Source organism: Bufo gargarizans, chromosome 1 (genome assembly GCF_014858855.1).
Source record: "Bufo gargarizans isolate SCDJY-AF-19 chromosome 1, ASM1485885v1, whole genome shotgun sequence".
NCBI classification, from domain to species: domain Eukaryota; kingdom Metazoa; phylum Chordata; class Amphibia; order Anura; family Bufonidae; genus Bufo; species Bufo gargarizans.
In genome coordinates this window covers 746,477,409-746,488,266 of record NC_058080.1, presented here as the reverse complement: position 1 = coordinate 746,488,266, position 10,858 = coordinate 746,477,409, and the positions used below count along the sequence as shown (strand labels likewise).

At 40.3% G+C, this 10,858-nt stretch overlaps 1 protein-coding gene across 1 annotated transcript; it reads left to right on the top strand.

Annotated features, from left to right (window-relative positions):
- The first annotated feature begins 1,074 nt into the window (after window positions 1-1,074).
- Window positions 1,075-9,639, top strand: LOC122925034 (gastrula zinc finger protein XlCGF17.1-like). Its single transcript, XM_044276570.1, has 3 exons — window positions 1,075-1,108; window positions 4,014-4,134; window positions 5,016-9,639. The coding sequence occupies exons 2-3, from the start codon at window positions 4,014-4,016 to the stop codon at window positions 6,005-6,007; spliced, it is 1,113 nt and encodes a 370-aa protein (XP_044132505.1). The 5' UTR covers window positions 1,075-1,108; the 3' UTR covers window positions 6,008-9,639.
- The last annotated feature ends 1,219 nt before the right edge of the window (window positions 9,640-10,858 follow it).

Genomic DNA, 10,858 nt, shown 5'->3' with positions numbered 1-10,858 from the left:
AACTGCATAAGCGCTTTCAGATTTTCAGGTCGATCCCAGTCCAACACAGCATGGACCTGCTCAGGATCCAAAACAAGCTGCAACATCCTGTCATCAGACCAGGTCGCCTTCTTTCCATAGTGCGAATGGTGCCATATCTTCTCAACTAAGTGATGCACACGCACACACCCAACCTTTCACAATAATTCATCAGACCATGCTGTATTTTTCCTTATTTTTTTCTTTTCTGATGCTCAATAGCTCATTGTAGTCACTTTTCAGTGGTGGACAGGGGTCACATGGACACTCTGAGCCTGCTGCAGTTTACACAGCCTCATACACAACAAGCTGTATTTTTTCTATGTTCGGACACCTTTCTATCATCACCAGCAGTAATGCTGTCAGTGGTTTGCCCTACAAACTGTTCTGTGAGATTAGACCAGATGGGCCTCAAACCACACACATCAGAGAGCCTGGGGCACATAGCCTTGAGTTAACTGGTTGTCCTTACATGGGCCACTTTTCTGTAGGTGTTAACCAATGCGTATCCTGAATATCCCACAATACCGTCCGCTCTGGAGATGATATGACCCTGCTGTCCTCACACCTTTGGTCCTTAAGTTGCTCAGATTCTTAGTTTTGTCCATGTTCCTGCTTTCAGCATCAACTTCATTGTCTGACTGTTTACTTGCTGAAAAATATTCCCCATGCTCCCCTGACAGACGCCATTGCCACCATGCTATGGCTGATCAGAGTGTATACTGAGAAGGGAGAAACTGTCCTTCTAATAAATCTTCCTACAGAGGGGGGGGGTTTAGTGATCTCAAAAGTTCCTGTTCCTATCTAGCACAGTCTTTCTCATGAAGCTGTCATGGGTTCACAGAAAATAGCCAGGAAATGCCATCAGATTTTATTTTTTTTCCCCTCTTTCACCATGACATCCTGGTGAAGAGACTGGGAGTATTTGCTTTGTCTGATCTACAGACAGATCTCCAGGAGGCCATGTGTTCAGTCACTGTGTGCTTGTGTCTCCACAGATGGATCCAGGAGGAGAAATCCACCAGAGAGATGTCCCCGTCCTCTGTATTCCCAGGACTGTCCAGAGGAGAAGCTCCCAGAGAACCCTCAGGTAGATGGAGCTGAGCCCTATACACATCTATATAGGGGGGTCCTGCAGTCACAGAGGGGTCATACTGCTTGCAAAAGTTTAGGCACCCCTGGTCAAAATTAGTGTTGAGCGTGAATATTCGAATAGCGAATATTAATTGCGAATATCGCAACTTCGCGAATAGTGCTATATATTCGCTATATCGAATATTCGTCATTTTTTTACATCTGAAAACATGATTCCTCCGTGCTTCTTTCTTGTGGGTCAATGAGTCATTGGCCCACAAGCAACTTAAGCAGGACGGAATCATGTTTTCAAAATGAAAAAAAATTACGAATATTCTAAAAAACTAATATATAGCACTATAGGGAACATATTCCTTATTTAGAATATTCGCCTTTTTTCCCCCAATCTGTACAGTTGTTCGCATACTCCTCGCCGACAAGCGTACCGGTCACCATGGGAACGCCTGTGGGTTAGAAAATACCATCGGATCTGAGTTTTCCCTGAGATCGTGAAAACTCAGATCCGATGGTATATTCTAACCCAGAGGCGTTCCCATGGTGACGGGGACGCTTGTCGGGGAGGAGTATGCCCAAGTGGAATACCAGTACACATTGAAAAAAAAAAGACGAATATTCTAAATAACGAATATTCACTATATTGCTATAACTTTTTTTATATTATAGCACTATACTATATTTTTTTTCAAATCTGAACTTCAGAAGAGATCAAAAAAATTAGACTATAAAAAAAAAGATTATAGCACTATATTAATTACAGTCTATTTGTGTATTTTACGAATAACGAATGAAGTTATAGCAATATAGCGAATATTCGTAAAATACACATATTAGCCATAGCCAACCAATAGGAAAGTTGCCTTATACAGTTAAAATCCCAATACGTAAATAATTAAATCGCATATTATCCGCGATAAATAGAATAATGACGAATATTCAATCAAATATTTGCGAAATATCACGAAATCGAATATGGCACCTCCCGCTCATCACTAGTCAAAATTACTGTTACTATGAACAGTTAAAGCAAGTTGAAGATGAACTCCAAAAGGCTGAACCTGGACATACCCATATTTTTACCCAGGCAGCCCCACTGATGGTAGCATCGGAGCATTTCATGCTGCGATGCTCTCCCTTGCCCTGCACACGGTAAGGGCTCTTTTACTTACCATAACACACTGCCGGGTGGAGGCTTCCGCCCAGCAGTGTGTTCGGTGACATCACTGGCTCTGATGAGCCGACTTTAGTGCTGCCCTAGCCGTTTTACTGGCTAGGGCAGCTCTAAAGCCCGCCTATCAGTGCCGGTGATGTCACCAGGCTCACTGCCGGATGGAAGCCTAGGCCTGGCAGCCCTGAGGAGAGCCCAGTTCATCACCGGAACTCCAGAAAATGCCTTTGCCCTGCGTGATTCAGTGGAGGGCAAAGGAGAGCATCGGAGCATGAACTGCTCCGATGCTCAAGGCAGAGGGGCTTCCTCTGTGAAAATTGGGGATATGTCAAGGTTCAGCTCTGAACCCGGACAACCCCTTTAAAGATGACACATTCCCTTTGTATTTTATGCAAAAACATTTTTTATTTTAATTTACATTTTCAAAAAAAGGAAAAGGGTCCAAAACAAAACTGTGGGCACCCTGCAGGGTAGTACCTAGGAGCAAAGAGTCTTTCAGGTCTTGTTTGAGGGATTTTCATCCATTCTTCCTTGCAGACGTCTTCCAGTTCTATGAGATTCCTGGGCCATCTTGCATTCGCTGCTCTTTTGAGGTCTATCCACAGATTTCCATTGATGTTCAGATCAAGGGACTGTGAGGGCCATGGTAAAACCTTCATCTTGCACCTTTTAAGGTTGCCTGTTGTGGATTTTGAGGTGTGTTTAGGATCACAATCCATTTGTACAAGCCATCCTCTTTTCAACTTCCGCTTTTTTTACAGTTGGTGTTATGTTTGCTTCCAGAATTTGCTGGGATTTCATTGAATCAATTCTTTCCTCTACCCGTGAAATGTTCCCTGTGCAATTGGCTTCAACACAACCCCAAAGCACCATTGATCGCCCCATGCTTAATGACTGGAGAAGTGTTCTTTTATGAATTTCTGTGCCATGTTTTTCTCCAAACATACCTTTGCTCATTGTGGCCAAAGTATTCTATTTTATTCTCATCGGTCCACAGGACTTGTTTTCAAAATGCATCACGCTTGTTTAGATATGTTGTGGTGAGGAGGCAGGACAGGTTTTATTCCGTTGACTCTTTTATGAAGGCCATATTTGTGTAGGTGTCGCTGAACAGTAGAACAATGTACCACAATTCCAGAGTCTGCTAAATCTTCCTGAAGGTCTTTTGTAGTCAGGCGGAGGTTCTGATTTTCTTTCTAGCAATCCTACGAGCAGCTGTCTCTGAAATTTTTCTTGGTCTTCCAGACCTTCTCTTGATCGCCACTGTTCTTGTTAACTGCTATTTCTTAAACGGCAACTTGAAAACACTTTTGCTATCTTCTCATAGCCTTCTGCTTTGTGAACCTCAACCATTTTCATTTGTAGCGTGTTAGGCAGCCACTTAGAAGAACCGGTGGCTGCTGTTTTTCTGGGACAAGGTTAGAGGAGATTCGGTTTTTATAAAGCTTTGAAATTTGTATCGCCAAGCCTTTGCTAATGATGATTGTGAACAAGCCTTAACAGGCTATTTTAAATCTGAGACTTTGGTTAAAGTTATCTGAGCGATAAAACTGAGTTCCCATACTTTTGCAAGGTACTCCTTTCCTCATTTCATCTTCAACTTGTTTAACTGTTCACACTAACAGTAATTTTGACCAGGGCTGTTCCAAAAATTTGCATGCCAGATTGTAGGGGTCTTTTATGTGGATCTGTTAGATTTCCCACCTGTCTGCTGTATTGTACTGAATTGTTACAGATGACAAATCATCGGGAACATCTGACTATTATTAAAGTGGAGGATGAAGAAGAGTGGATGATGGGTGAACCCCTGTGTAAGAGTGAAGTGGAGGAGGACATTCCAGGAGATGTTACCAAAGGTATGGAATCGTGAATGGAGAAAGTCACTTCAGATTCTGTCTTTGGTGCCATCAGGGCTGAAGGAGAATCTGATCATCAGCTGCTGTGCTGCTTTTTGATTGGAGATGTCCTTCATATCATGAAGTGTTTTGCCTATTCGGCTGATGGCGATCTGTGATCATAATTAATTAAGCTTTAGGTGTGTAATATGGCATGAATTTTTCTAGAGAATCCACCAACTTTATCATGTCTAAAAGATCTATTTAATATTGAATGCTGTTTGTGATGAGTGGTAATAGATTGTTTTTAAGTTAAAGGGGTTGTGCAGCTTGTTTAAATCCTCAAGATAGGTCATTATAAATCTGATCGTCGGAGGTCCGGTGCCCAGCACCCCTACCAATCAGCTGTTTGAAGAGGAGGCAACACTCCATGTGAGGTCATCAATAGAAACAGGCTGCACAACCCCTTTAACTTGTATTGGCAGAAGGCAGGCTTGGTTGCCAGACTTGGTGGGATTTTTCAAATTTCTGAGCTACAGATGTAGCAGGGTTAGCACTCTTAACTCAAATTTCTTAAATCATTGTGTTATCTTGAAACAAAAGCCATTGAAAAGCAATTGAAGGTGTTTGCTTAGTTTAGATAGCACATCTCAGAAAGCTCAGAAAGCATGAGTGTTAACTCTACTACATCGGTAGGTTTTTGTAATAACAATGGATACCGGGTGTAGACCAGAGTGCTATAGAAAGCTTTAGAATAAAGTGCAGTTTTTTCATCCAAAGCTAAGAGTGGATTCAAAATTAATGGTTTATACCTCTAGTTCCTGGATCGAGTGCCAGCCTAATAGGAATTTGTCTACTACGTAGTTTGGAAAAAACACAAATTTAAATTTTTATCTTAACAGAAAATCCCAGTAAGAAACCTGAGGGAAACTTCATGTTATCATTGAATTATAAAGCAGAGGATGAAGATATCTTACAGCGCTATTCAGGAGAAACCTTTAATGTACATCCAGGACTTCGCAGTTCAGATCTGTCCTATAAGCCTCCTAATTATGAGGAAACTTTTCCTGACCCATCACAGATTGTTACTGCAAGTACAGGTCAGAAAGAAGACAGAAGAATTAACTCAGTGGAGAAACCATATTCCTGTTCAGAATGTGGGAAATGCTTTATAAAGAAATCAAGTCTTGGTAAGCATAAGAGGCTTCACACAGGAGAGAAGCTGTGCTCGTGTTCCGAATGTGGGAGATGTTTTACAAATAGATCACATCTTATTATACATGAGAGACGTCACACAGGAGAGAAGCCGTATTCATGTAAAGAATGTGGGAGATGTTTTACAGAGAAATCAAGTCTTGTTAAACATGAGAGACGTCACACAGGAGAGAAACCATATTCATGTTCAGTATGTGGGAAATGTTTTGTAGATAAATCAAGTCTTGTTCCACATGAGAGAAGTCACACAGGAGAGAAGCCATATGCATGTTCAGTATGTGGGAAATGTTTTACAGATAAATCAAGTTGTGGTAAACATGAGAAAATTCATACTGGAGAGATTTATTCATGTTCTCAATGTGGAAAATGTTTTGCGTATAAATCAAGTCTTGTTACACATGAGAGAAGTCACACAGGAGAGAAGCCATTTTCATGCCGAGAATGTGGGAAATGTTTTAGAAATAAATCACATCTTGCTCAACATGAGAGACGTCACACAGGAGAGAAGCCACATCCATGTTCAGAATGTGGAAAACGTTTTAAAGAAAAATCACATCTTGTTAAACATGTGAAAATTCACACAGGAGAGAAGCCATTTTTATGTTTAAAATGTGGAAAAGGTTTTATAGAAAAATCATATCTTGTTAGACATGAGAGAACTCACACAGGAGAAAAGTAAGTTTCATGACTGAGAAATGTTTTACTACTAAAGCCAAACTTAAGAAGCATCAGAGAAGTCACACAGGAGAATAGCCTTTTTGACGGTTTATGTGTGGAAAATGTTTTGGAAGAAAATCAAGTACTGAAAATCATCAGAACAGAAAAAAACTATATTATTTTTTGGAATATGGGAAATGCTATAAGAGTGAAGAAGAATTTTATACCCATTTTATTCAGACACAGAAATATTAGGGCTGCATGGCAATATGTGTTGGGTACAGCGAGTCTCTAGTCGTGCAATTTGTCTGTAACTTGCTGTGGAGATATTGAGGTGAGGTTTGGATGTTAAAAAAAGCGTCCTCATTGTTACAAACATAGATTTTTTTTTATTTGGCTCATATTATTGTCTACTATTGTCACCATCTAGAACCATAGCCTGCAAACTCAGAAACTGCTACCAGTCTTCTTTAATAAGTCTGATTGGTAAGCTACCCCAAGGTTCCTCACCACAGCCTGCCACAAGGCGGATGGATGGACTCGGCTGCTGGGGCCCAGGTTATACCTGTTGAGTAAGGTAGCAGAAAACTGTTGCGAGCATGCCTACCAGAATGACCAGGAGGTGTAAAGAGTAGTCGACAAGGGGGGTAATTGAGAAAACAAGCCACAGTCAGAGTGTTCCTGTTCAAGTGAATGGGGTGGAGGATCTGTAATTACACCTACCCACCACTGCAATGCTGACGGTGAGCGGATAAACAATGAAGAGAAGAGGTAGAAGCACTGCATTCTCCTCTAGACTCTAGAACTGAGTGATATATTGGTGGTGGGAATCGCTTGTGATGTCTGTTAATTAACCCCTGAGTAATGCCAACATGAAGTCCGTGACCAAGTGATGCTCGTATATGTGTTTTATATGTATCCTCCTCCTTCTTTATTACCCGCAGAACATGAATGGAGACATGAGGATGAATTATTAGTATCTTATGTCTCAGATAAGTACTGGCCAGTAAGTTGCCCACTCATTTGGGTTCTGCTTCTGGAAAACAAATAGACTTCATGAATTTTACAAATTTTCCCCCCAAACATTTTATTACACTTTTTGAATATAAAATCGAACCCCGGGTCTGGGTAATAATAGAATTATAACTATAAAAAAAATATCTATCTATCAGCACAAGAGCAGCACAGTTATACAGCTGTATACCGTAAACAAGCAATATCTCTGGGCGATTAACATTTTTATTTCAGATTATACATTTGTATTTAAAGGGTCCATTAATACTACATGCGTTTCCTATATTCATGCTTAATCTTTCAAAGGGTTAATGGTTAAATCTGCAGAGGTATGCCCCAAGGAAGAGAACCGCCTCGGCAGTGCCACCTAGTTGAAGTGGCTCCCTATGAGTCAAAATCCGACTTTCCTTGGAATTTGACATGGGAGTATAACCAGGTCAGATGTCCATCCGTAGACAGCAGTTTTGGAAAGGTTATATGTAATCAAGAAGTTATAACTGAAATTGTTATCCTTTTTATCTCCATTTAAGCAGTTTCCCTGGGACAAGTTTTCTACCCTGTTAAGGGCTTTTTGAACATGATTGGTTGGATAACCTTTCTGATTGAATCTGTGTATTAATATCTGACTTTGTACTGTAAAGTCACTGTCTAATGTGCAATTTCTTCCTATCTTTTTAAATTGACTAAACGGAATTGACACCCTGAAGAAGTGGTAGCTCTAAATACAGTGGAGGAGTTTAAGCATGCATGGGATAGGCATAAGGCCATCCTTCATATAAGATAGGGCCAGGGGCTATCCATAGTATTCAGTATATTGGGCAGACTAGATGGGCCAAATGCTTCTTATCTGCCGACACATTCTATGTTTTTATGACATTCAATTTTTTTGTAATGGGTACTGGTAAAATCCAGATAACTTCCCCGTGTGAAGAATAATAATTCTGTTGTCCTTATGTGATAATTCCAGGTCTAAATATTCTGTTTTTGCTTGTTGTGGGTCCCAGTGATCATGAGGTTCAACTCATTAGTATTCAAAAAGGGAACTCCTTCAGCTCCTCCTAACTGCCACCCAAAATAAATATTAAATCCTCTATGTAATGTCAGTATATCATTTTATTCCCATTTGTGTTGAGAGTAGATGTATTGTTCTTCAAATATGCCAATATACACAAATTACCAAAGCTAGGGGCCAATCTAGTGCCCACTGCAGTGCCCCGAATTAGTGTATATAATTTTTCCAATATAAACTCCTTTTGGGCTTCGGACATGGTTGGATCTCTACTTTAAGGCCCAGTATGTGGTGAGGTATGTTGGTATACAGAGCAGACCGATCAAGGGTGAACCATAAATGAGTATTCTTCCATTTTATACTGTACAGTTGATACAGTATATAAGAGACGATATGTCAGATTAGATTTCAAACTGAGAATGCAATGGGATAAATTGCAGGTCAGTGATGACATGCCTGAGATAATGGACCTCCCTGGGGTAGTTTACAACACTCTTGTGGACCTTTGGCAGATGGTAAAACGTTGCAATGACTGTTCTTTAGTAGAAATATATTGTTTCTCTTTTTTTTGTGATGATCTGTCTTCCTTCTGCCTCTTTTAGCAGGTGCTTGAACTCTTCAATGTAGGCCCCTTGGACTATTATTAGATCTTGGTCCAAAGCTTCATAGAATTTAGCATCAGAGAGAATCCTGTATGCTTAATTTAGGTAACCTCCGCGATCCTGTCTAACGATACTAACTTCCTTAACTGCACTTCTAATCACAGTGTCTCTGTTTTCCATCATCTGCTTAAGGCTTAAGGAACATAAAGGTTCTGATTAAAAAACCTAAAGTCCTCATATACAGAAGCAAAGGAAGTGTTAACTAAACTGCCTTTGTTGTTTAATAGATAAAAGTTGGATGGTAGATTTAAATTAGAATGTATGATTCCTAATGCGAAAGTTGCGTTCTGTGGAATGTGGGTCTGAATTTTCTTGGAGGAATTTTCCGTAATGACAAAATGTAGTTTTAAGGTAAGTTTTCTTAGAAAAATATCAAGGTCCACATAAAGATCAAATTAATTTATTTTAGCTGATGGACAGGAAGAAAGACCCTTAGATAGGACACTTCCCGAGAGGATTGGGATGAAAAACTGAAGATGTTGACTTTCCTTCAGTATTCCCCATGACTGTTCTTGATGCTGTGTATTAGTTATCAGCTTTTTGCGTTGCCCTCCTCTATATCCTCTACTGCTTTTTTTGTATGGTTTGCAACAGAAGAAGCACCTCTGGTATTCTAGCTACACATCAGGTGATCGGATCGCTGCAACTTATTCTATTTCATTTGGATGGTCAGCGCTGCATATTTTCAGTGGAATGTTCTGCTGTGTGTCTAGTGGGATCATGACATTCTCTTTGATGTGATTTATCTTTAATTTTTTTATTGAAATTTGAATTTTTGAAATGTCTGTCAATGGTCATTCTGTCCTCAGGGCGGTCCACTTCTCTCTGAATTTCCTGGTCTTTTTCACCATTTAAATGCCACTTACAGCTTCTATTACTATGCATGTTCTTTTAAACCATAAGGGGAATTGTTATCCCTGAAATGCTTTATTTTATCTATTATCAATAAAGAACCACGTACATTGTGGATCATTTTGTGGTCATCCTTGTACCAGGAAGCTGTGGAGTTGTGTTTGCTGTTTACTCATACATCCTAGTATCAAAAAAAATCAATGACTTGTTCTAACAAGCGAATCAAAAATTATCCCTTAATGATGGCCAATGCCTGCCCTTGTTTATACATACATGGTGGTAACATTGGAAAACACAGTGTCTTGTTCCAAACAAGTGGTCCAAAAATTATGCATTAATGGGAACTGATGCCTGTCTGTGTTTACACACATGGTAGTAATGGAAAAAGAATTGGCTTGTTCTTAACAAGTAGTCTGAAAATTTTCGCCCCTTCTGGAGCAGTAGCAATACATTATGGAAGATGATGGACAAGGCTGTAGATGTGTGGCTTTATAGGGGTAGTAGTAGCAACAGTAATAGCTTTGGTAGCAGCAGTACAGTATGAACCTTGTGGACTGAAGATGTGCAGCTGTTTAGGGGTAGTAGTAGCCGCAGAAGTAGCAACTGTAGCAGTACATAATGAAATATGAACAGGAGATGTGCTGCTGCGTTGAGGTAGTAGTAGTGACAGTAGTAGTTTTGGCAGTACAGTATGAACCTTATGGACTGAAGATGTGCAGTTGTGTAGGGGTAGTTATAGTAGCAGTGGTAGCAACACAGTATGGAATCTGACAGACAAGGCAATAGATGTGTAGAGGGAGTAGCAGTTGAGGAAACAGCAGGAGCAGTATTGTATAGAACTTAAAGCACAGCAACAGTGGCATCATCGGGCCGGCAGTAAATAGCCTCTGTCAGCAGTGGCAGATCTATTCATTGGCATCAGCCAGAGGTCTGTGATTATCCTCGCAGATCCATGCCTGATTCACTTTCACACATAACAAAATAATGAATTCTATACTTGCGGAGAACAATTTTGTCCTCTTCGGTAAGATAACTCCACCTGCCACGATGAACACCCTCTTTTACAATACAGTGGAGGCTGAACAAGACAGTACAACTATAGAAAGCTGGGCCAATTCCAGCAACTGATCCCATCTACTGACACAGAAGTACATGGAGTTAAGGAACAGGACATGTGCTGGAGAAAGGACACACTCCAGTTAGGACTTTACCTTGTTGATCCATTTGCTGATATTTTTCAGGTTAGCCCATCACTTAAAGGTTCAGCAAACTATATTAGCTGCCGTGGGTTTTTCTACTTGTAGCAGTAGGGCTGGCAGACATGTTAGGAAAGAGG

What these genes read in the sequence shown, in the direction of transcription:
- LOC122925034 (XM_044276570.1), top strand. Translation starts at nt 4,014, where the DNA reads ATGACAAATCATCGGGAACATCTGACTATTATTAAAGTGGAGGATGAA. An exon ending in TCCAGGAGATGTTACCAAAG is followed by an intron (nt 4,135 to 5,015) that starts GTATGGAATCGT and finishes TTATCTTAACAG; the next exon opens with AAAATCCCAGTAAGAAACCT.